Source organism: Hypanus sabinus, chromosome 23 (genome assembly GCF_030144855.1).
Source record: "Hypanus sabinus isolate sHypSab1 chromosome 23, sHypSab1.hap1, whole genome shotgun sequence".
Taxonomy (NCBI): domain Eukaryota; kingdom Metazoa; phylum Chordata; class Chondrichthyes; order Myliobatiformes; family Dasyatidae; genus Hypanus; species Hypanus sabinus.
The window spans coordinates 27,323,335-27,351,004 of NC_082728.1; the positions used below are offsets into that span (position 1 = coordinate 27,323,335).

The window sequence follows — 27,670 nt, forward strand, 5'->3', positions numbered from 1 at the left end:
TACTAAAATCTTATAAAACAGAAACAATTATAATCATTCTGGTAGCTATGCTGCAGGGTAATTTAGCCCAGCCATGATATATACTGGCCAAGGGAAATGTACCAATAACCAGATGGTTATTAACCATAGAAAGCTATTCTACCCCAGCCCCCCCATACCTAGAAAAAGTGGAAATTTGTTAAAAATTGTGGTTCAGTGACAGTCATTTGGTAACACAGGAGAGATTCTTCAACAATCTGTATTCTCCTGAAGATGAAGTGTTAATTTGTTAAAACACTCAAGTCTTGTTGATGTTGAATGTAACTGAACAACCCTCTTTCTTTGATGTGATGGAACAAAGCTTTCATTTCAATTATAAACATATCCATGGTTCCAATAGAAAAACATATTTACCACATAACTTAGAGAAGGGAAGTTGGTGTTTAGCTCATTGTTGAATAGAATACCAATACGCTCAAAGCTGTAAAGTAAGATTTCCAAACTTTAAATTTTAGAACAAATCAGAGAACCCATTACAAGTTATTATGAATTTATTTACATTTTTAAAGTACACAAATACAGCTGCAATACAAATAGGTTACCAGTATTTTGTTACCATTACACGTTATACACAGACATTCTACAGAGGGGAAGCCAGCCACCTGAGATAACGATGGTCCATCCACACAAAAGAAAAATTGGAAGAGCCCGTTGTCTTGGAGGCACCACCAGTTAGGAAGAAAACATTGATTCTCATGGGAAACATTAATTTAATCACACACATTTATACAAAATTAAATGATGGGACTGCTGAAATGAAAGGAAGAATCTTAATGCAGCAATGCCAGCTTAGCTGTGCTCCTGTTTAACACGTCAGTGCGCATGCATAAATGGTAAGGCATTTCTTACTGTTCGCCAGATATCCTTTCATGCCGCCTCCCAAGAGGCTGAAGTGAAATACAAACGTGACTGTTACAAACGGAAAAAAAAAAGAACTGAACAAAGGAACCAAGCTGTGCATTTGATGAAGCGCACACCCACTCATGAGTTAGGCTCTACTTCCTCCATTCCTTCAGTGTGCCACCTGGAAGCTACACCAATGGCAAGAATGTTATAAAATTTTATTTTAGGCTGAAACCCAGTTAGCTTAATAAAAAACTGAGCTGGATTCACTATTGTCACGTATAAACATTAAAACAAAAATCAAGATACAAGTTTTGAAGCATGCGCACTGGAATGTAAAATTTCATCAGCCCCCTTTAAGCTAATGGCAGAATTCACATTTTTAACTGTACAAATCCTTCACAGCTTTTTAAAATACTTCTCTATGCCTAAATGATTAATGGAGATGCTATAAGTCCTTAGGACAAGTATTCCCGAGAACAAACTATGTACCAACACTAATCAGAAATTTAAAAAATAATTCACCAAAACACAGCTTTACCTTTACTTTTTAAAAAAAAATCTTTATTCTTCCACATTTTCATTTTTAAGGTCACATTTTTTGATAAGCCTTGGCACTGCCTTTTTACTCCACACTGCTTCTGCCAGTTAAGTTGTCAGCCTCTTCCACAAGAGACTAAATGGCCACTGGCACCAATGATCATTCAGCTTTTTATGACAAAAATAAAATGTGGAAGTTAAAAGTGTGCAAACAAATCTAGATACTAAACCAAAAAAACATTAATTGTTACAGTGTACTACCAAAAACATTTTAAACTCAAGTTTAATACAAAAGACTGGAAAAAGCTTTAAATAAAATCAGCTGCTTTTTAAATTCACAAACACTCACTGCCAACCCTATGTATTACAGGATTTTTCAAGTCAGTCAATTCCATTTCAGATTCTCAAACCTATAGAGCACCACAGACATAAAAGCAGGACAACATTCTACTTATCTACATAGATGCTGCTTTCAATTTTAGCAGGGTGATACAAAATATTTAAACCAGGTATAGGTCTACAGTTGTACAGTAGAGTAATAAAAGGCTACATAACGCCAATCATGGAAGGAGAAGGGATGGCGATATCTATTCTATTTGCGGTAAATTCTGTAAACCGTCTTTAGAGCCCCTGCTGTTGACAGTGGGAACAATCTTTTTAATTTGTATTTTATACTGCAGTCAGGCAAAAGGTCTCCTTGTGAAGATGTTCCTAAAAAAAACTTTTAAAGTTTCCTTCCTGCACTTTAAAGGTATCAAGAGCTTTTCTTTGTTGGTTGGCTTTGTAGGGGGTCATGAGTTTCAAGATTATAATGGGACATCAGCCATGCATTGTCCACCCTCCATGGTTGAGTCACTTTCATCGAGGAACAGCGGAGTGGATGCCGCTAGAAGTCACCCGGGCTGGGATCTATCCAAAGAAACAAACAGAAACTAAATTAATTCCTCATAAGCATTAAGGTCCAATAGTTTTCCCCACAGTGGTACTGAGTAACTATCAATATATATTGATTGGGAAATACAGAAAACAATGTGTGAAATAAAATACATAAAAAGCAGGATTTGAACCAAGTATCTACTTCCCTCAACACTTTCTCCATGAAATGATTAAAGCCCAGCAGACATCCAAATTTTCATAGCACAAACAAAACATCAACTTCAAAAATATTTGGTACATATATTAAAGAGCTGGCAACCTCTGTGAGAGAATACAGGCTAGTTGGTATACTAGATGGTTTAGGAAACAAAAGGCCACCATAACCCGAATTTTTGTGGACATCACAAAAAAAATTCTGATAATTCTGCAAATATTTGTACAAAAATTGTGAACAAATCCAGACACCATAAGAATACAATTAAGGAATAAATTCACAGGAACGCCAGACAGTTGAATGAAGACAAACCTCTGGACCTGTAAACTATCTATTTCACTGTATAATCAGAAGTAGCGAAGAGTGAAAATCAAAATGCCAAGTCCATTAGGGTTAATCTTAAAATGCAACAGTTGAACTGCCAAGTAATGGAAATTCTACAGAATCATAAAATCCCCATAAATAGACATGAACAATAAATGTTGACCTTGCCATTGACATCTTGAACTCAAAAAAACATACTGAAATTGTAAGATTACAGGAAGCATGCATTGGCTGACCCTGGACCAGCACATATGGGCCTTGCCTATTAGGGCAGTTCAAAACAATACCAGACAGCTGCTCAAAAGCCTGGGCAATTGACAAAGCAGCTCTACTTTATTAAAAAAACTAATTTAAATAAAAAATATTCATCCTAATTCCCTATTGATAAAGTTATCTTCCTAACTTACTTCAAAAATTTAACTGACAGTTGAAATGTCATTTTTGGGTATTTTGTATGGCAATATGTATATCCCTTTTTGGGTCTATAGTACACTTAAGAGGTCTGTTTGTCGCAAGTACGGATTAAGTACCATTCAGATACAGAATATGGGATTCAGCTGAAATACCATCAATACTTTGACATTGAAATTACAAAATAAAATCTTGCTTCTTGAACTTCCATTGGAATTCTTCAAAGTATATTTTAAATATAAAGGTGACAATGGGAACACAGAAAAAGGTGTTTAAATACAGTACTAATCATTTCTTAGTTGTAAAAGCATGAAATTTCCAAATGATTAAACATATATACATTTAAAATAAATTTGTTTACAACTTTGTAATAATCACTTTGAAATTAACTTTGGGGATTTGCAGGCTTCACACACGTGCATGGAAAATATTCTATAGCAAAATCATTAACAGACTTAAAATATTCTTCAGCCTTGAAGCATGATGAACAGGTAAATGCAGATTTGCAGGAAAATGAATTGACATTTACCCCTTTACCTTGGATGAAAAGGTATTTCAGCCTTTAATGAATATTAACCATCTTCTGTAAGGTAATTTGTGACAACCATAACAATATAATGATCAGAAAATTTCAATCATTTTAATGAAAACTATACAAAACTGTGTCAAAATGATAGTTTACTGCAAGGGACAAACAACTGACTAATTTGCATTACTGCAAAGGGTTAAAGATTTCAGACTATTCATTAATGTTCATTTTATAACGATTAAATGATAAAGTCATGGTTTTAATTTTCTCCAGTATTTAAACTTTAGATGTACATTCATATTTAAATGTATTTTAGCAATGATTACACAAAATTCCAAATAGTCAAAATTTCACCGTCCTAAACGGGGATGGACGTCAAATTAAGAGTAATTTACAGATTTCTGCACATCACTTGGTAGCTTGCAACTCAGTGTGCAATTGAACAGCTAATATTCATTTCAATACACTCCCAATATTGCAATGATAGTTATAAGCATTTATAAAAGTGAAAAAGAGCGGTGACTGTTTCGTGAAAGCTGCTTCTGTAGTATTGGTGAAGAGTTTACAAGGAAGAACTAAAGACAAGTTAAAATTTAAATTAATGCATTCAAGAAACAGCTTTGGCTATTTCTCTGAAAGTCTGTATCAATACTCAATGCTACCACTTTTTTCTTTAATAAAAAAAAAGTAGTTGCTTTAAACTTTATGCAATCATTGATAATTAAAGAATGCTACCTTTAATTGTCCATTCACTTATGGACAATTACATGTAAATTAGCACACAAGCAGTGTAAATGTACACAGAAATTTTAGTTTAAGTAACATCTCTCTCCCATCAAATTTGTTTTGAACACAAAAGTACAGTAACACTGCAACATTCCCTCATGCAGAAAGTTCAGTGTTGAACTATGCAGTGGATCAGAGCAGGACATTGTGCAACAAGACTTCACAAGCAGATCAAACCGGTCAAGCCAAAACTTTCAAAAGATCAAGTTTCAGAAGTGGTCTGCATCAACTCAAACCGGATAATGCAAACGCCAAAATATTTGAGAAGCCACAGCACAATTTTTGGGAGGGGTGCAAGATTACAAGCAGGTTAAAGAACTGCAGTGGTTAGGGTAAAGCACCAAGCAATACAGTCAAAAAATCCACCTGATCTTCCATTTTTAGCATGGAGATGTTGAAATACTTTCAATGTCCATGCTTGAAGCTTTTTCATAAACAGACCTGCAATGTAAAAATGAAGCAGAAGATGCCCTACATCCTAACCCTTAAAAATGTTATTACTACTAATGTTACTTCAAAAGTTCATGCATATTTATAAACCCAAATGTCCAACAAATATAAATTTAGTTCTCGGCTTTGTTCATACTGGCAAACATTTAGAAAGACTGAAGCCACTGTCTGACATCCTTCACAAAAATCTGAATTCAGCTCAACTCCACCTCCTCTGACTGAACCAGATATAAAGACATGCTAAACAACTTGCTGGATAATCTATACTCATCAATATCCCGTCATTTATTTAAAAAGGTCAAGTTTGACCAGCCTTGCCATCTCACTGTATTATCACATGGAAGCAACACAGAATGGATAGTTGCACATCTATCAACATCCAGTTGCCCAGAGCTAGTTTTGAAATCTTCTGAAATTGTTGGGAATTCTGAAACCATATTTAATATATAGCTTTACTGCAATAAGAGCTGAAGACTCCCAAGATTGTCAGTGTCTTCTTCCTTCATGGATCAAATACAAATTTGTATTGATCCACTGTTTAGTTGAGTGTGAACAAAGCACATACTCTACACATTTTTCCTGCAAACCTTTACATAAAGAGGAACTCATCAATAATTACCTGAAACAACTGAGGAAGCATCTTGGATGTAGAATGTAATTAGTGGAAAGCTCATGGCACTTTAAAGTATTTATATTTGATCCTTAGGAAAATTTGCCTTCCATCCTCAATCTCTTCTACTTTAAAGAGATGGGATTGAGATAAACTCACCTAGTGCTGCCTTCAATGCGTGTGGACCAGTTACATGCCATGATGCTCGAAGGTTAGGCTATTCTGATATGGGGGAAAAGACAACCAATTGTAATCTTTGCCATACCCAGACAAAACCAACGTAAACAATGAGTTGTAATACTCAAGTAATCATGTATTCATTTAAATTAGCATTTTGGACATATTGCAGAGCTTGGAAATGGGGACCATGCTGAATTTATTGAAAGAAAATAGGTCCCATTCTACACCAATAAACGAATTGCTTCATAATGTCCAGGACAGTATCACCAATGGACAAATTAGGGTACACGCAATGGCAGCATTTTAACTAATACAGGCAGAAAATAGATAATTGTTAACTTTAAATTAAGGTTATCCAACTTTGGACGTCTCTTGGTAAAGTAGCTTAATAAACTACTGTTTGGCAATTTCTAGTTATATATGCTAGGCACAAAAATCCAGATTTCAATTCCTAATCAACACTAAAGCACAAACCCAAGCAACATCTTACAAATGGCTTTCCAAAGCAGTTTATAAACTTCTGTACACTTATAAACCAACTGAACAGGACAATAATCTGGTGTGAATCTTTTATTCTCCACGAGTTGAAAACAATACACTCCTCATACTGCAATGTAACAAAGTTCAGATCAAATCATATTGATTGTCAAACCAGAGAGATGATGAGTTTTGAAAGTTTATTCACCCCTATTCCATTTCTCAGCTGCACACCAACAACATCATGTGGAACACTGCAGGTTCCACTCCCACATCACCAATCTCCTACAACTCCCAAAATATCCTTAGAGCTGAAATTTCCCCCAGTTAACACAGGAAAAGAATAAAGCCATTGCCCAAATTCTTTAATATTAGCCAAACCCAATCACCTCTGATTGAACCAGTTAAAATACAAGATTGGCATCTCTGTCTAAGATTAACATTAACAAAATATCCACACTATCATCCATTGCGTATTAATATTGGTCATCTACTTCTACGTCTATGATCTTCTTGTCATCTAAACCATCATGCACGGGGGTACAAAAAAAAGACTATTGCTTCCGCTATTGCTTGCTTTCTTAGCCACCAATAATTCACGATACAAGAATGTGAATAACCATATTTTTGCAGCTTGTAATCAGTTTCACCATATTTGTCAAATCAATGACATTAGCTAAAATTTAAGTTTCTTGATTTATTTATTTTATTTAGTGATACAGCAAGGAGTAGGCCCTTCGAGTTACACTGCCCAACAACCCTGATTAACCCCAATCTAATTACAGGACAATTTACAATGACTAACCTTCTATGGACTGTGGGAGTAAACAGTAGTATCTGGGGAAAACCCATGCATTCCACAGGGAGGATGTACTCTAGAAATAAAGCTTTCCTACTGCCTCATAACCACCTTCAACTACAGTTGCAAGTAAAAGCTTGTGAACCCTTTGCAATTACCTGCCTTTCAGCATTGAATACTCATAAAATGGAGCTGATCTTCATTTAAGTCACAAATAATTTGCCTAAACACACTAACAATTGTACTCCTTCTCGTTAGTACTGAGCACTCCATTTAAACAATCACAGTCTGTAAGTTCAAAAAGGTATGTGAACCACTGGGGTAATGCCTTCTACAAAAGCTATTTGGAGACAGGTGATCCAATCTGAGAGATGAGATTGGAAGTGTGGGTTGTAGAGGTGCCCTGCCCTATAAAAGAGACACACAAAGTCAGGTTACTGACAGAGCCTGCTCTTCAAGAAAGATCTGTTTACGTGCGCCATGCTTTGATCAAAGCAATTTTCAGAGGGCATTAGAAGAATTTAGAGATGCATGAAGCTGTAAAAGGCTACAAAAGCATTTCTAAAAACCTGAGTGTTCATCAGTCTACAGTAAGAAACTGTTTACAAATGGAGGAAATTCAGTACTGTTGCTATTTTCCCTAGCAGTGGGCATCCTGCAAAGATCACACCAAGAGCATAACATGCAATGCTGAAGGAGGTAAAAAAAAGAATCCAACAGTAACAGCAAAAGACCTGCAGAAATTTCTAGAACTTGCTAAAGACTCTGTTCGTAAGTCCACTGGAAGAAAAACACTGAACAAGAATGGTGTTCATGGAAGGACACCACAGAGGAAACCACTGCTCTCCAAAACAAACACTGCTGCAAGTCTCAAGCTTGCAAAAGACCACCTGGATGTTCCACAATACTTCTGGGACAATGTTCTATGAACAGATGTGGCAAAAGTTGGACTTTTTGGAAGAGATGCACACCACTATGCAACACCAAAGCCTCATCACAACTGTGAAGCATCATGGTTTGGGGGCTGCTTTGCTTCCTCAGGGCCTGGACAATCTGCAATCATTAAGGGAACAATGAATTCAAAATTGTAGCAGGACATTTTAAAGGAGAAAGTCAGGGTAGCAGTCTGTCACCTGAAATTTAATAGGAGTTGGATGATGCAACAAGACAATGACCTAAAACACAAGTAAATCAACAATAGAATGGCTTACAAAGAAGAAAATTCTTGTTTTAGAATAGTCAAGTCAGAACCCAGACCTTAACCCAATTGAGATCCCATGGCATGACCTAAAGAGTGCTGTTTATGCAAGGTATTGCAGAAAAGTTTATGAATTGCAGTTTAGTTTGGAGGAATGGTCCAAAATAATCAGCAGCTACAGGAAATGTTTGGTGAAAGTTATTGCTGCTAAAGGAGGTTTCATCTGATATTAAATATAAGAGTTCACATTTTTTCCAGACTGGATGGTGAATGATTAAATAATGTGTTCACTAAAGACATGAACAGTACAATTATCAGTTTAGGCAGATTGTGTTTGTCTAATATTGTGTCTTAAATGAAGATCAGACCACATTTTATGAGTAATTAATGCAGAAAATCATGTAATAGCAAAATGTTAACTTTTTCTTGCAACTGTACTTTAATATGTATCTGCAGAAAAACTTCCTTGATTGTGTTTTGTTTTTGATCATTCATAATGTGTTCTGGTCTTTATTCTATTTATTTGATAACAATGCCATGAAGGTTATTAAGATATTTTACATTCTGAACGTTACAACAGTGACCTAGAGCAATCCAAGATGATTTGAATAGGTGCTCCATTTTATTTTAAAATGTTGAAAGCTTGTTGTTAAATGGAAAATTAAAGGAAGTTAAAAGGCATTACTTATAATTTGGTAACACAGAATAGAAAGATTTGGAGACGTAGCAAGATTACAATTTGCTGTAATAAACATCATTAATTAACCCCATCTTCAATGGGGGCTATAGGATAGATACTGCAATGGGGGAAAAAACTATTGTGATCACAACTACAAGATGTGCCTTTATCATAGAATCATCTATTTTTTGATATTCTATGACCATATTGCAGTTAGAAGTCTGTGAATGTATTCTAAAAAAGTTCATCCTTAGATCTGTACAGCAAAGTTGACATTCTTCACGGGAAAAGTGATTTTTTTTCATGGCACTGTGGAGAACATATTCCCAGGTACTATAACAGCAATTTCTAACCCATTTAATACTTCACTGTTATGATGCTCTCACAATCGTCTTAAAAATACCGTAGAACTCGAGGCAATTTGACCTACTCTCCACCACAGCCTGTCACATTTAAAACCACCTTCCAATCCTTGGTCCTGTATGTTACAACATTTGAAACATCATATAGGATGTGAATGTTTTAACTTTTGAGCTCTGATGCGCTCAAATTTGAAAAGTTGGGAATGAGAGAAAATAGAATACTTTAAATTAGTAAAATTATGACAATTAGTAATTAATATCCAAACTGTTAAGTATTTTAATACAAAAATCCATGGAAAACAAAAAAAAATCCCTATACATGCAAACAAATGATTTAGGACAACAAATGAATCCCACTTTATCCTAAACTGTTACTCTTGCCCAAATCCTGAGTTTGCACATCTGTAATATGGAGAATGCCCATTCTTTTTGTGCTTTGAGTTATGTGACAAGAACATTCAGAAATCATTTCAGTATTTCATAGTATGCAAGCAGACTTCACTCTGATTGAAGCACAAATCACCAGCAGAGAAGCACAGATCACCAGCCTACACACATAGAGAGCACACTAGTTCACCACAAGCCAAACCAGCATGGCTGCTGCAAACCCAAAATTGTTGCAATGCACTTTTCCATTTTCATGAAAATAATCCAGACACTGGTAGCTAAGAGATGATTATCACCTCCATATTAGTGGCCTGTACAGAAGTGAAAAGGGAAATGAGGAAGATGTACAATCTTCAAGGAAGATTTAAAGGAGCAAAATTACTTCATAAATATTTCATTAAAAAGTTGGTGACTTTCAAGTTTTTAATGTAAGTTTTTTTTAACGAAACTTTTTTGGGCCTGTTTGATAAATAAGCACTCAAGAAAAAGAAGCTATCTGTATAAAAATTAAACAATCATTTGAAAATTTAAATTATTTGGAAATGTAACATATCACACTGGACACAAAACTTTCATTGAATGAATGGATTATTTTTTTTAAAATAAGGATTCTTGTTTTTGGCACCAATGGGCTGCAAGTTCTCTTTACAATTACCAGAAATGCATCCTCACAACCTCCAACGTAACTCATCCAGAAACATCTGTAAAGGAAAAATCAGATAATACAATGTCTATTTATTTCACTACGTGTAATGGTAAGTCATATTTGAGATGTTTTGAGGTGGGTGGGAAAGGGAGAGAACACAGATGATGCAAATAACTTTTGGCTCTCAATCAGGACACTGTGCAACTTCCTCTAAAGCATGTAGCTAAATTCGCAATTTCACCAATATCCGCTGACAACTACCCACTTGCTGTGTGTAAATGTCAGAACTGACGACTTTTAACTTTCATCCACGCACATAGTAACAAAGAAAAGGCTGCATGGTTCAGTTCAACAATACTCAAAGTCACTCATTCCTTTTTTGAAGTGTTGCTACAGAGTGCAGAAATGCAACAAACAGAGTTAATCTATTTCTGATGCACCACTCTGAATTCATTTGAGGCAGCAATTCCCCTCTCCAAGCAAATGCTACACAAAATGAACTTTCAACATGTTATTTTTATTGTAGTAGAACTCTCAAATTACACCCACGATTGAAACATGAGATGAGGGCTTTTGCAGAAATGCAAAATTTTATCCTGGAGGTCCATCTGATCAGAGTACAGATTTTTCTTGTGACCTACTTCCTACTTTGTTTTAAAAATTTAAATAAGGTTGGCTGCAAATGGAATATAGAAAAGGGAACTGAACAGCAATGACAAACTTAGCACAAGAATATTCCAACTCATCTAGAGCCATTATTCTATATTAAAAATCAGCCTACTATTTTCCTATTAAGGCCTGAAACTGCTTTTTGTCTCATAATTGCATTTAAAATATGATCAATTTAAAAGAAAGGCTTAGTAAAAAAAAATTAAGGGCATAAACTACACCACACCAGAAATGCTCTTGAATTCATAGGAATCCTTCAAAATATTGTTTTTGAATGTACATCAATAGATGTTAAAATTGTTGAACTCAAATATTGGACTCTCAAAGTCTCATTCTTTCAGCCACAAATTGCAATAGACTACTTTGGCCAACCATTACAGGTATTTGTCACTACCTTCCACCTTGTACGAGTTTGTAAAATTATGCTCAGAGGTATAGTTGTCTTCTTGTGTGCACACTCATGCTTCCATGCAAGTGTGACTGTGCACATGCAGAGGTAAATTATTTGATTATTCATTGAGGGCTGTGAGCACAACAGAATTGAAAGAAATCTGTGTACTTATGAGAGTCTATAGGGAAACAAAATAATACTGAATGCAGAAAGCATGTAAATTAAAATTTCTGATAAAATATATGTAAACAGCCCAAGTGAGTAATATATACATGATACACAAGCAAAGCAAAGATCTTCCAATTAGTCACTTTTTTCCCCAATGTTTTCCCAAAACAATGTGCTATTATGAGATTCTCTTTTACTTTTAGTACAGTTAATTTGGCCATTGGTTAATTGTCAGCCACTTATCTGGACAACTCTGTAATTGAGAAAACAGCCAGAAATCCCTTTGTTTATTTGGGACACTGTATCACTTAATTGGGACAGCAGAAAGTTACCAAACAGGTTCTAACTAGTGTCAGTCACGTGCTCTTGCATGGCCGTTAAGGACACTGCACTGTGTGTATAGCAAACAGTTTTTAAAATAGTGTCACTTGTATGTGTTTTGTGTTTAAAAAGCAGTGATTTTGTCACTGATAGTTGGTGAGAAATACGTAGCAAGACAATTCACAACTGTTTTGCTCACTGCCATTTCAAGCATTCAGGCTTGGAAAAGGCAATTACCTACGAAGCATCTGAAGGTACCCAAAATTATCTTGAATATTAGAATGAAAATGTTTTGGAAGATACAATTGTTGAAAGCCTTGCATGAAGGCAGTCCATTATCTGCACTAGCTGTCTGCACCAATTTTGTTTATTAACAGTCAACCAAAAGAACACCGCAGCATACACTTGAACAATTCCTCTGTCGATAACTATTAGGAACTAATACTGTTTTCATAGTACTGTCGATGTATTGGTAGCATTCTGATTTTTAAATATTTCATTGAAATACATAATTTGTTACTCAGTTAAATAGTAGTTTATCTTATAACTAACTATTCCCATAAAACCATATAATTGGGACAGCAGCTTTATTGGGGCAAATATACTAGTCCCAAATGTGCCCCAATTAACAGGAACCCACTGTATATGATGCAACAATTCATGTTCAATGATCTTCATAAATGCGAAATAATGAGAATGGTTTGTGCTTCAGTAGTCAACTAGATTTGTCTATGCAGGGCAACTAGATTTCATTTTTGCAAATTTATAATGAATTGTAGCCTCCTTAAGATCCAATATTTTATTCATTAACAAGTTATTCAGGCACCATGACAATGCCAATAAATGACAGAGCCGAACAAATACACCTGGCATGTTAGTAGCTGAATTCACTATCTTTTGTTGCATTGACCATGTGTTTCTGTGACATCAAGGTATTCTTTGAGCATAATTCGCGGGCAAAATAAACTGCTGCAATTGGTTTAATCGTGGGAGATCAATATTTGGAATGAGAGGGCAAGATCACCTTCATATACATACTTCAACAAAATCTACATTTGAGCTAAATGTCTTGCAGAAGAATAATGGCAAGATATGGAAGAGCACGTATTTTACTGATGGTCAGAGAAACCTATTAACAGCAGAGAATATCCTGTTTCAGGACAGATGTGATTCAAGTATCAGTCCCATATTAAGTTGCTGGCAAGAACTGCAGAATTATGACTTTAGTTCCACAGTGCGAGAACATGAAAACAAAAATATGAATCGTAATATTTTATGAGTGGGATAGATCAAAACATAGCTATATTTTATTTAATATTCTTAGCCCAATCTCAGCTAACATTTTCCAAAGTTCTGTATGGATTCCAAAGCTTATCATGCCTTAAACATAACAATAACCTTAAGGAATCATCCTCTTCAGTTGACATCCAAATTATGTTTATGATATTGAAACATTCAATGCCATTACATCTTAAACCAAAGGAAACCTTTCACTTCACCTCCTGTATTTTTAAATATCTTTGATAACTAATGACCATCAGGACAAATAGAAATCCAAGTCAAGTCTTTAAAACAGGGACAGAACATATCAGGGAAAGTTGTGTACATATTTCACTTTGATTTACTTGTTAAAATTGGCTTAAAGGTAATTTTACTTTAACAAAAATTTGTTTATGTAGAGATGATGTGTGAAGCATAACTATGTGTAACTTTTCATGAATGAATGCAAAAACAAACATGACAACAGATGTGAAAAATAAACTAGATGGCAATTTGCCCTAATCGAATTCACAAGTTACTACTAAAGATCCGGGATAGAGAATACAAATATATTCTTAATGCAATTTATTTAGAATAAAGCAACCCCAATCCCTGCCAAGTGGAGGGTCAGCTGTACATTCTAAATAAGTATTCCGTCTGCATCTAAATTTGCAGAAAATTTTCTTCAATTTAAAATGTTGCGATTACATTTTATTGTCCATCCAGGTTGCCCTGTACAATTAAGTGGCTTATTAAGCTACCTGAAAAATAACCTTTCTGCTGTGGGAGACACACATAGACCAGCATGTCTCTTTCTCCAAAGGACAGAGGTGAAGTAATTGGGTATTTACAAATATCTTTACATATCCTTGATCACCTTTATTGACAACAGTTGGTCTTCTAATTCCTTCTACATTGTTGGCCAAAGCATCATCTAAAGCCAACAGAATTTCAAACATCCCTTAAAGCAACGAGAAAATGCATGATATTCAAGTTAAAGCTTTGCAAGGAATGTACCTGTGATGTTGACATTCGTGATGTGTCCTGACGTCCAGTCAAATCTGTTGAGGAAACATTAACAGCTGCGCCACGATGCAACCTCATGCTCACTTTCCGCTCCCGTTCCATGCCAGAGACAGGGCGTGGAGATGTATTAGCTGAAGGAAAAAACAGCAGGACATCAATTACAAACTACTTCATAGGCAAAAGTTTGACTGGTGGGAGTGTCCAAGTTTGTTAAGCTGAAGTAGTTACAGTTGAGCACCAGTAATATTTCTATGGAATGAGGTATCTTAAAGATCAATTTCAAGCCCATTCTCTAGTTGTGCAGAAAATGGTAGATGATCCTATTTCGAAAACCCAGTTCAAAATGCTTCATTTACAAACTTATAGATTCACATGAATGATTTTGAAACCTCCAGTTTTCCACAGGAATCAAATTTCAATTAAAACATTCAATTAAAAAAATGGTCAAAAGTTCAGTTATAAACTATGTATTTAATTACATAATATTTTAGACACAAGTATTTCAAAATCCAGTGTTGGATTTAACCTGGTTTGACAAACTAAGCCCATATCAATAATTAGTCCATATGAGTGAATTAACAATACAGGCACAAAACATTCAAAAGATTAACATGTTAGTCTCTTCTAAAGTATAGATGGAGCATTTTGAAAATGGAGATCTACAAATTAACTGGTCACAATTTAAATGTGCAACTGAAATATGAGAGATCTTTCTATCATTCACTTTGTACTTAATTTTTTTTTAAATCAAAAATTGCCATATCTCAGGCAGCTGCAGTAAGTTCGTAGAGCAGTGAATTAACTACACAATGGCAATTCCCTTTCTCAATCATAAATGACTAGCTGCTATCTTGCAAAGCCGTAATCATCTACATATTTATATAATCTAGGCAGCTATTAGATACAAATTTCATTAGACCTTTTATCTTCTTGGCAATATACAACCCGTCTTAAAAAGCATCACAATTGGGAGGCACAGATTCCATCATGATCTTGGGGTTGAAATAAGGTGATGGAGAAGCAGAACTACTGTTTGAAATCCCATGCCAGATCTTTGCTGGTTTTTCCCACATAGGTAAAAAGCTTAACTTCAGGATGGCAAACACTAGACAGTGTATGAATTCTAGAACATGATGGCTAGCGAGGAAACCAAATGTGTGTGAGTGTAGTAGGAATAAGCTTAAGTGGAAGGAAGCATTCAAGAGGAGAAGCTACTGAACGTAATGTAATATAAATAGTATTGTAACGATATAAAATGCAAGAGCAGTCACAAATATGGGTTATAAAGTAGATGTCCAAGGAGACTGAGTTGGTAAACACTGTCAAATGCTCAAGAAGAATTACAGACAATGAGAAATACATTAAGTGCAAAGATTATAAGTCGCACAAGGTTTCAGCTATGGTTTTTGTTAAATGAAGTGAAGCAAATACTGATTCCAAATCCACAAAGAACAGAAGGCAACAAGAGCAAGACAATGCATCCACTTGAAAAAATGCAAGCTCTTCACAATGATCTTTGAGGTGCAAAAATTGTGAAAAATAACATCCTAATAATCTCTACCAAAAAATCTCTGAATCTTTCTCAGTTAGAATTCACAATTTCCATCTATGGTACAAGATCTCCTACTTACATAATAATTATATTTTCCTGCCAATTGTGAATACACAATGCTGGACTACTTGCTCCAAATGTAAATAATCATTTGGCATCAAGCGGATGAAAGGACTTCAGTGCAGTTCTCCACTTCGTAAAACTGGGGGTGGGTTCTGGAGTCAGATGCAACAAAAGGATACTAAAGAACAACTACCGTAAGTCTAAAGATTGATAATATGACTGTCCTTTCATCATGCGTAAGACTGTAAAAGGGAGGCATAAAGCTTGTTTCAAGTTGGTAGGGGTGGGGAGGAGGACAAGTCAGTGCAAGATGTGCTTCACTGGTAGACCTCTGCTATGTCTGCAGTGAATTGCAAGATAGAATTCCCAAAATGGCATTACTGACGTGTTTCTAAGCAGGGATTCCCAACTTTGCCTTCAAAACATCTGACAGGCAACGCAATGTGAAAACTAATTTTAAACAGGGTCAGACTAAGTAAAAGGTTGGAAAGCTAAATTCTAACAATTTCTCCAGCACATTTTACTTAAAACTTGTAGATAATTCCTGAATATTCTTGTCTTACCTTTCTTTTAGCTGCATGTCAATATTCACTAATCAACAAAACACAAGTGCTTATTAGTTTTCAAAACTGAAGCTCTTAGCAATTATTTATATAACCATAAATACAAGCAGAGATAATCTGTTTTAGCTACAGAAGTGAGATTATGCATAATTAGATCCTATCTGAAAAGCAAATACTTGCATTTATATAGCATTCACAATCTCAGCACATCTCAAAGTGCTTTGTGTCCAATTAAGTATTTGCTTCAATTACAACTTCCTGATTTATTCATTTATATAGTGCACACAATTAATCATTTCCAATTCGTGCCAGTCTTCCATTCTGTACCACTCTAATTTCCCTAAAGCTGAATTTGTTCTTCTGACAATAGAACCTTTAAGAATGAATATGTGCTAAAAGATGCAAGGCCTCCTTGCTTTTAGAACAATCCATAGTAAGATTTCAACGTTATGATCCGCATAATAAAGCGGATGACTCAGACATTCTCGCAGCTGCTTCTGAATTCAGTTAATGATTTACCAGTATGAGACGTGGGTGTAAGCGGTGTCTGTGGTGCCACTTCCTGATTTCCTCTCAGTCTTCCAGAGGCAGTTGAGGGTAATCCACGAGCTGCTGGATTTCGACTGTGTCTCATTCTTTCCTCACGCTCCCTGCGTTCCCGATCTTCATCTGCTGCTCTGTTGGCCCCCTGAAATGATGAGGAAAGAAACCTTAGGCAAAAATGTGTCAATCAATTTCCCATCTTTTAGAACCAGCGGCTTAACTAAATTTCCAAAATTATCTACATAACACATTGCTTTTATAGGACTAATAATAGAGTGGACCCCTAAGAAAAGAACACTTGTTACTTAAACATCCACCATGCTACCAGTTCCTTAATAGGCAAGTAGGTATTCTTTAACTGAAGCCCTGTGCCCTCAGTAGAAAGACTTATTATTATAAATGCTTCAGGGTGGACTTGTAACTTAAACTACATTCATTAGGAGAGTGGAAATTAAACATGGCTGAAGTTAATGTAGATTTGAATTTCTTAAAATGGAAAACTGACTCTCTCAAAAAATTCAAAATGAATGCGACAAAAATCTGCATAATGGTTTTGAGAAGCTACATGTGGTTTCCAAAGATTGTTGAAGGTGTAACAGGAGTGACATGAAGGACTAAGATGAAAATGAACAGATCTCGACCACCACTTCAGGCTATAAAAGGCAGGAACAGCTTACCAAAAAAATAATTGTGGATGTAAGCTAGTATTACAAAATTGAACAGGAGGAAGAAAGCTGATTGCAGTAGATGTTATATAGTTAGCAAAAACAATAATGGGCTAATGGCCTTCTACACTATAACCTTAAGAGTTTCATGGTTTTGGTTAAAAGTCCATTTATCCAAACTAAGAAACCATTTGCATTCCTGTGTTAGCAAAGGATCTTTAATAAAAAGTAAAAAAAATTTAGCTTGAGGGGTTCAGATGAATATAATTTTTCCCGAGTTTGCATTCCAAGTGGCACTGGAGATCATACTTTTAAAATCTGTAGTGAGAGTCAATCTGGACACTTAATGAGAGATTGAAAAGTGTTGATGCATTGGAGACATCCGGATGGTATGTTGCTTCCTGGTTCCAGGATCAGGGATATCACAGACTGGGTCCATGGCATTTTCAAGGGAGAGGGTGAGCAGCCGTAAGTCTTGGTGTATATTGGCATCAATAACATAGGTAAACAAGGTGAAGAGGTTTTAGGGAGCTAGGTAAAAAGCTGAGAAATGGGACCACCAGGGTAGTAATCTCTGGATTACTGCCTGTGCCACATGCTAGTTAGGTAAGAATAGAATGACTTGGCAGGTAAATTGTTGGCTGAGGAACTGTTGCAGGGGCCAGGGTTCAGGTTTAGGATTCACTGGGGTCTCTTCTGGGGAAAATATGACCTGTACAAAAGGGATGGATTATACATGAACCTGTGTAATATCCTTGCAGGCAAGTTGGCTAGAGTTGTTCAGGTGGGTTTAAACTAATTTAGCAGAGGGATGGAAACTGGTGGCTTAGCGGCATCAGCACCAGACTTCGGAGTGAAGGCTCCCAAGTTCGAATCCAGCCGGCTCCAAAAAACCTGGAGAGGGATGGGCTTCGCCAGGTTTCAGATGCCCAAGTATGATGAGCAATCACCAAAAAGATCGGTGCAAAAAGCTTGTCATGACGACACCCCGACGATTCCACCAGGAGTTAAGGCCGCACACACACGGGAACTGGAGCGATAGTGTTGAAGATGAGGTGGTTGTAGTTGGTTTACAAACAAGAGGCAATGTGTATTGAGACTGCTAAGAAGGAGAGGCTGATGACTGGCAAAACTGCAGTCAATTGGAAGGTAGAGGGGGTGGTGTTGCTGTTGGTAAAAATTGAAAATAAATCATTAGAAAGAGGTGACATAGGGTCGGAGGTGTTGAATCATTATGGATACAGCTCAGGAATTGCAAGGATAAGATTACCTTGATGGGAATTATATACAGACTCCCAAACCGTAGTAGGGATGTGGTCTACAAATTACATCAGGATTACAAAGGGCAATGTTATTATCGTCATGGGGGATTTCAATATGCAGATAGATTGGAAAAAAATTAGATTGGTGCAGGATTTCAAGAGGTGGAACTTCTAGAATGGTTATGAGATGGCTTTTTACAGTAGCTTGTGGTTGAGCCCACTAGAGGATCAGCTACTCTAGATTGGGTGTTGTGAAATGAACCAGAATTGATTAGAGAGCTTAAGGTAAAAGAACCCTTAAGGTCGAAGTGATCATAATATGTCTAAATTCACCCTGAAAGAGGAGTTAGCCAAAATTGACTGTAAGGGGACACTGGTAGAGATGACGGCATAGTAGTAATGGCTAGAATTTCTGGAAGCAATTCGGAAGGCTCGGGATATATACATCTCAAAGAGGAATAAGTATTCTAAATGCAAGATGAAACAACTGTGACTAACAAGAGAAGTCAAAGCCAACATAAAAGCCAAAGAGAGGGCATATAACAGAAAGGAAATTATAGGCCCATTAGTCTGACCTCAATGGTTGGGAAGGTATGAGAGTTGATTGTGAAGGATATGGCTTCAGGGTACTTGGAGGCACATGATAAAATAGGCCGTAGTCAGCAGGGTTTCCTCAAGGGAAAACCTTGCCTGACAAATCTATTGGAATTCTTTGGAGAAATAACAAACAGAATAGACAGAGAATCAGTTGATGTTTTGTATATGGATTTTCAGAAGGCCTTTGACAAATTGCCACACGAGGCTGCTTAACAAGCTACGAGCCCGCTTAACAAGCTATGAGCCCATGGTATTACAGTAAAGATTCTAGCATGGATAAAGCAGTGACTGAACGGCAGGTGGCAAAGATTGGGAATAAAGGGAGCCTTTTCTTCTTGGCTGCTGGTGACTAATGTTCTCACAGGAGTCTGTGTTGGGACTGATTCATTTTATATGTCAACGATTTGTATGATGGAATTAATGGCTTTGTTGCAAAGTTTGCTGACAATATGAAGATGAGGGAGGGGCAGGTAGTTTTGAGGAAGTGGGAGGTTACAGAAGGACTAAGACAGATTAGAACGGGCAAAGAAGTGACAGATGGAATACAGTGTCATGAAGTGTATGGTCATGCACTTTGGTAGAAGAAATGAAAGAGTTGACTATTTTCTAAATGGAGAGAAAATACAAAAACAGGCACAAAGGATTCCATAAAGGTTAATTTTAGGTTTGAGTCTGTGGTGAGGAAGGCAATTGTAATGTCAGCATTTGTTTCAAGAGGATTAAGATATAAAAGCAAGAATGTAATGTTCAAAATTCACAAAGCAGTGGTGAGGCCTCACTTAGAGTATTGTGAACAGATTTGGGCCCCTTATCTTGGAAGGAATGTGTTGAAACTGGAAAGGGTTCAAAGGAGGTTCATGAAAATGATTCCAGTTTGAATGGCTAGTCATATGAAGAGCGTTTGATGGCTCTTGGTCTGTATTCACTGGAATTCAGAAGAACGGGGGGTGACTTCACTGAAATCTATTGAATGGTGAATGACCTTGAGAGAGTGGATGTGGAGAAATGTTTCATATGGTACAAGAGTGTAAGACCAGAGGACACAGCCTCAAAATAAAGGGGTGGCCTTTCAGAATGCAGATGAGGAGGAATTTCTTTAGCTCGAGAGTGGTGAATCTGTGTAATTTACTGCCACAATTAGCTGTGGAAGTTAAGTCTAAGTGTATATTTAAGGCATAAGTTGATAGATTCATGATTGGTCAGGGCATGAAGGGATATGGGGAGAAGGCAGGAGATCAGAGCCGAGAGGAAAAATGGATCAGCCATGATGAAATGGCAGAGAAGACTCATGGGCCAAATGGCCTAATTCTGATCGCATGTCTTACTGTCTAATAGTAAACCACCTTGATCAAAATAATTAAAGGACTCAAGACCAAGAAGGATTATGTTATTTAATAAACAGGTTGTCAACCAATATGAAGTAAATTTCTAATACCAAATCAGAACTAAACTTCGAATTTTTATATAACATATTGAACAGTTACCCAAAACAGAATTACACATACAAACTTAAGCATATTCCAGTCAAAGACATAGTCATACGAAAAGCCTTGTCGGTGGAAGAGGTTTCGAAATAACTGCCTTAAGTAAGAGTAGTCTGGTTTGTCATCAAAACGCAGGGAGCGGCAGAAGTTCAAGTATGTGGCAAACTCAGCTGTGTGGAAATGAGAAAAAAGTCAATTAATTGGTTATTTTCCCAAATTTCGTTCTACATTCATTTAATATCTTGTTGATGGAATAGGCTCATAATTAACTGACCAAATATTATCTGACAAGAGGAAGACAATCAAATATATATAGATGGTTACTGTCAAATCTGAAACATGAGCTACACTTAATGTTTAAAACTGATTAGTAGGAATATTATTTTAATTTTACCTATTTACAAAACCAACATTGAAGAATCAGACCCTTTCCCTAAACAAAGAAATGACAATATGATGGGGGGGGGGTGTGGGAAAAGGTGAAAAGTGGGTTGGGGTTGGCAAAGAAAGAAATTTCAAATAAAAGACAAACTTTTGTAAGAGTATAACAAAATACAGGATCTCTAATTTAAAATCCAGTGAAAATCTGTACGAGTTCCTCTCTCCATTGGCTTCAATGTAACATCTATTGTACACATTTTTGCTGTTAAATCCTTCAAAAGGATTTAGGTCAATTTTCTAAAACCCTTTGTGTTATATAGAGGTTAGCGATAGAGGGGTGTTATTCTGACTGGAACTGATGGGACTTATACTGCTTATGATTCATCAAAAACGTGACGGTCAATAATCAGTTCAGGTTTTGCCAGGACCATAATTCCTGACTTCACCCCAGGATATAACTGAGTGTGACATCAGAGACCTGGTAAAGCTGACACCAAAATAAAAGGGGTACACACTTCAAAGGTTAACAATTGTGGTTTTTGGCAATCTATCCACAGGCACTCCTTGCAATCATTTCCCAAATCCAACTTTCTTCTGCTGCTTTAGTAGAAACGTAAGAATATGTGGGTGTTCACCGGCTGATGCACAATGTTCAACTTAACTTGCCTTCAACAAAATAAGCATCTACACTTGCTTTTGTCAAGATAGAGACAGTAAGCAATCATGATTGATACATGGAAATACTTTACGTACCACCAAAATTTCAGGCAATGAGCATCTTTGACACAAGATAGCATAATCATCTGCCTTTGATAATCAAAAGCAAGTAATTCATCGTCAGTTACCTCATAGCTTTTCCACTAAGAGTGTGATGGAATATTTTCTCATTGCCTTCAAGACCAAAGTTTCAACAACACAGGCTCAACAGAAAAACTAAACTATTTTGATGAATTCTCTATTTAGCCTCTAAACATTTGTGTCATTGATGACCGGCGCTTTGTGACTTTGTAACCTACACCACTCTCAAAGGCCCCAGATTGTACAATAGTTGGGAAACATACTACTGTTCCTTCATCAGCACTGGATCTAAATCCTGGAAATTACCACACATCTAAGCAGTGGGAGAACCTTTATCAAAAGCATTGTAGAGGATCGAGGGAGTAGTTCGCAAACCCCTCCTTCAAGGGCAATTAGGAATGAGCAATAAATGTTGGTCTTATAGGAGTTTAAATAATGGTTATATACAGAAAAATTAGTATTAACTCACAGGATTTGGCCGAGCACAAATAGAAATTCAGCTCACAATTAAAATGTGTAATGCTTAATAAGTATTCTGAGGACTTCTTTCACCACCACTGATTTTAGAACTGATCAAATTTGAACCAGTTACTATGTTGCAATGATGAATTATGGCTTGCTTTCCAGAAACTATTATAACAAATCAGAATCATCTGACAAAAAGAAAAACAATTCAACTGTCCATTTCAACATGGCCTTTCCCTCACAGATCACTATGCACATCACTATTAGACTATGCTTTTACAGTGACACTTTTTTATGACCTCAATATTTATACTTACATGAGTAACCTTTGCAGAGAACTTCAATGGGTGTTGACATTTTCTTTTCACTGATGCGCTCATACTTCTGTCTTTTTGTTGCTGCCTTTAGGCCTTGCCAAGGTAATGACCCCAAGTTGAAGTACATCAAAACATAGCCCAAAGACTCCAGATCATCACGCCGGCTTTGCTCTAGAAAAAAAATGCGAACATCAGTTTGGGACGTTATTAAATGATAATTATAATATACATCAAACTAACTGTTAATACCTGCACCAAAAATTCATGTATTTACAAACTGGATTTTGTTGGAAAAGGTTACAATGCAAAATATTAAGTTCAGTACATCTTAAAGTTTAGTAAATATATATTTTGTCAGACTGAAAACAATGTTGCTATCATGCTGTAACATGTTTCAGGGCATTTTCAAAATGTTTCATACAAATTAATTGCTCATAACCACAACATCTTGGCAACAAAAAACAGCCTGTCATGCTTCATAATGCCATAAAACCTTGCATCGTGGAGCAGTGAGATAAATCAATTCTCTGCTGACTCAAAAAATAAATTGAGATCTTGTTACCATTCAAACATGCACATGACATGCAGAGAACAACCACCAAAAATTCAAGCATTTCTAATGCACTAGATAACAGAGGAACACTGATTTACATACCTATTCCCAGATGTGTATTTATTGAAGCATATCGAGCTGTTCCCGTGAGGTTCTTATTTTCACGATATGGTATATGTTGATGTGTTCGTGCATCCCGGTATTTTTTTGCTAGCCCAAAGTCAATAATGTAGACTAGGTTGCCTTTCTTTCCCAGTCCCATTAAAAAGTTGTCTGGTTTCACGTCACGATGGATGAAGTTTTTTGAATGAATGTATTCAATTCTGCTGATCTAAATACAAAGAGACAAAGGAGATTTGTAACAGAGATGTCAAACAGCACCTTTAAAAAAAATTAAACCAACCTTTGCATCCAAACCCCCCTCATAGCTGGCAAAATGGGGAAGGTCATTCTTCAAGCTTCTGCTTTGGCAGTACAGGAAGACTCTTTGAATGGCACAGGACTACTCATCTCTTCCATTCACCTTCCCCCAATCCCTATCAACCTATCCTATGAAAGGCAAGGTAGGGATTTAAAATAAAAATTAACTCTGGATTCTAGTTGGGAGACAAAACTCCAATTACGCAGCTGTTAAAAGGAGCCATGTTACAAAATTCCTAATCCAATGCTATTATTAATATGAACAGGAATGGTGTTAAATTTAAGTTATTCACTTGGAAACCCATTTATTAAGACTCATACTTCCTTCACCTCATCCATCACTTACAACAGTAATTTCCCTCTTAATCATGTTATACCTTCCCCAAACATGCTTCCCCAATCATTTGATTTGCTCATTGGTAAATAATGTTGCAATTATGTTGGCTTACCAGTAGACTACAACAATGAAATGAAATGCAAAAGGAGGAAATGCAAATAGTATGGCCCCTCTGAATTTTGAAAGTAACCAAAGTTCTTGCATTGCTAATTTTCGATGTTTGGGGAGCACAGCTGGAAGTGCCTCCTTTCTCATGATAATGGACCTCAAACTGCACATCTTAAATTTACATGGGAATCAGACTGGTGTTGGACTCCCCAGATATCCTGTCACTTCTGCATCAATGTTTACCCAAAACAATTTGCATTGATGCAAAAAGTGGTAACATAACTACACCTGTGCAGTCAATCAAGAGCCAGATGGGGTTCTTGGAGAGGGGTTCTTCCATTCTTGCTCCTTTTCTGGTCGAGAAGCAACCTAGTTTCCACTTAGCATTTTTCCACAGCTGAAACCAGGAACACAGATGGGAAACAGCAATCACAAACCCATCTTTTACTACTTGAAACCCTACAACACTACATTGTTTTTCCACAATCTTTTCACTCAATTTATAATGCAGTTGCTGGAAAGAAAAAAAATCATGTATTATATTGAAAATGGGTGCAAATTGGAAAGGAAAAATAATGCTTTCAGTCTTTTTGTTGTCAATTCCACAATCACAAAAAGCTACATGTAGAATTATTTCTTACCATCTGATCAGCAAGGAGGAGGACTGTCTTAAGGCTGAATTTACGAGAACAGAAGTTAAAGAGGTCCTCAAGACTTGGTCCAAGCAGTTCCATCACCATCACATTGTAATCTCCCTCAGCACCACACCACTTGATGGTTGGGATCCCAACTGTACAAGAAAAAAGTTGTGTATAAAGAAAGCACAAAGCAATTATAATCTTGCATTATTATTAACTGTGAAGCCTTACTTTATTGAGCAAGATTTATAAGTTGGTTGAATTTTTAGGTAGTTGATAGACAGGATTATTCAAATTGGTTCAAAAACATTTTCTTAGTCATTTCACTCTATTGGTTTCCTTGATTTCTGTTAACTAAATGATCTAAGGATGTTTAAAAAAAAGAAATGGCTTAAGATTCTACTTGATTTGATAATTTAGCTAAGGGATAAGTTAAGACACCAAACACCAAAAGGAACTAATGTTTTGCAGCAATTAGTTAACAATTCATTACAATGATTTCTGATGCCAGCTAACGGTCATGGCTTTGCTCAGGAGTTGCGCTTGAGGCATGATCCCACTCAGAGGCAGGAGCGTTTCCAATTAAGTCAGTTGATGCTGATGGCATGCAAATTAGCATTCTAGAATGGACCATGAGGTTTATTGACAGTGCTGCTGATTGTCAGATAAAACCAATCAAATGTCAAGGGAAATGGCAGCCACACATTCTGCAAGAATTGGCTGGAAAATAAACTTAACTGCAGCATTTCAAAATAACAAAGCAGAGCAATTAATTACATTTATTTCTATGAAAATTTGGCTTTTATTTTTAAACCATCGATTGATGGTTCAGACATCAGACATCTGCTCTGCTGTTTTCTAGTTACATCATCAACTTACAAGAAAAAAAATGGAATGATTTAACAATTAACCTCCTCAAAATGCAACTTAACCTTTTGCATAAGACTCAAATTGATACTGTGGTCTTAGAAAAAGCAGCATTAACTCCATTTCTACAGACCACAAACATTTACCATTTTCTGAGCCGAGACTACATTTTCCCAAGAAACCTTATTATTTTTAAAAATAGTTCTTAACTTTGCTGGACAAAATAATAAAATACTTCGAGCATATATGCTATTAAGGTCTAACAAAATTTTTTATAAAGTACCACTGTTTTGACCCAGCTCAATTTTAACAATAGGCAGAACAGGACAGCTTCCAGTTAAATTTATCATTGCGTATGAACAAAGTAAACATATAGATGGACTTGTGAAAACATGAAATTTGTATTAATTCAACTTTTGATGAATCCATCTGCACAACGATCCACAGTACAGTCTGAGTAGTAAAATTAATAGGCTTCACTCTTAAAAAGTTTTTATATTGTATGAAGACCTGTTAGTTGTGTCAACTTCTAGCATTGAGATCTTGTACATCAGGCTGCATTCAGATAGAAAGCTTGCGGAAAGTGAGAAGAACAGTTGAAAAGAAATGAACCTAGTAAATGATCTTCCACAGTATGAAGTTCAAAGTAAAACTTACTATTAGAGTACATACACATTACCACATATAGTCCTGAGATTCTGAGTGGTTAAAACATTGAAATAACAAGGGTGTTTTAGTTAAAAATCAATCCATAGTTTGCTTAAATTCACCAGAGAAAACCACTTGCCAACAGAAAGCAAGGTCGCACTCATTTATTTGTATCTTGTTTAATTGCAATTCCCATCCTAAATTCAGCCTTTATCATGACCCAATCTTTTAAGTCATGAGTTTCAAGTTTTTGTTAAATTTCTTTGTGTATGCATGAAATTTAATTAATGCATACAATTATCCATGTGGCACGTGGCCAAGCGTTTCAGGCGTTGGACTAGCGATTTTGCCAATTTTCAAGTTATAAGATTCACACTAAATAGACAAGCACATCAGATATTCCTTAACAACTTGTTCTATTTAAAAAGAGCAATGCCTTACAATAACTGTTGAAGCTGATGATGCAAAGTTTATAGTCAGAGATGTTAATTGCTCCATATTATACTTGGTTACCTTGTTCACAACCTGTTCAAACACTATAGTGTTTAGGGAAAGTTCCCTGAAGAAAGAACACAATTCTAACAGAGGAAACATAAATTCTCCCCTTCCAATGTGAGTGTTACATCACTTCTTTTTCACAACTGCAGGCTGCAAGGCTGGTTTATTAAATAGCAACAAAAACAATTAAATAGATTAACAGCTCTCTTCCCTAATCAGAATTTGGCATGATTCTCAAATTCACTACTGAAATTTATCTGCGACTGACAGCCAATGAACAATACACAAATAACAGTGGGTTACCAAGCAACAATACCTCAGAAAAGATTTCCCTATGGTAGAATACAAGATAATTATCAGTGATAAATACTTAGTGTGGAATATTTCTGAAATAACTACAACCCACTTAAGAAACATTTGCTCCCTTACAAAAATGTAAGACTTTTTTTGAATTCAAGATGTCAATATCCAACAATAAACAGATAATGCCGTATGTATTCTTTAACAGAGCAAACAATTTGGGTAAGCTGTTTCCTCCTCTGAAATATAACTCCTGTTGATTAATGTAGTCAAAAATAAGAGCCCAATTTAAACGATCAATCTTAGATTGCAGGCACAGCACTCAAATGGGACAGGAGGATACGAAGATGGAAGAGGATCCTTTGTAGGTACCTCAGGCTTGGAACTTGACCAACACATTTTTACAACATATGGACCAAAGACATC

The 27,670-nt window shown here is 36.2% G+C and overlaps 1 protein-coding gene across 2 annotated transcripts in view; it reads right to left on the reverse strand.

Moving 5' to 3' along the window:
- Positions 1-468: 468 nt before the first annotated feature.
- LOC132380076 (casein kinase I) overlaps positions 469-27,670 on the reverse strand; it is a 48,914-nt gene continuing 21,712 nt past the window's right edge. Inside the window, exons 3-10 of one of the 2 annotated variants that reach the window (XM_059948608.1) lie at positions 24,935-25,083; positions 23,531-23,759; positions 22,876-23,046; positions 20,936-21,084; positions 16,883-17,051; positions 14,177-14,316; positions 5,782-5,844; positions 469-2,331 (exon numbers count right to left, since the gene is read on the reverse strand). In XM_059948608.1, the coding sequence (XP_059804591.1) occupies positions 5,812-5,844; positions 14,177-14,316; positions 16,883-17,051; positions 20,936-21,084; positions 22,876-23,046; positions 23,531-23,759; positions 24,935-25,083 (1,040 nt within the window). In that variant the 3' untranslated portion in view covers positions 469-2,331; positions 5,782-5,811. The remainder of the gene's footprint in view (positions 2,332-5,781; positions 5,845-14,176; positions 14,317-16,882; positions 17,052-20,935; positions 21,085-22,875; positions 23,047-23,530; positions 23,760-24,934; positions 25,084-27,670) is intronic. The other variant, XM_059948607.1, reaches the window with a different exon arrangement.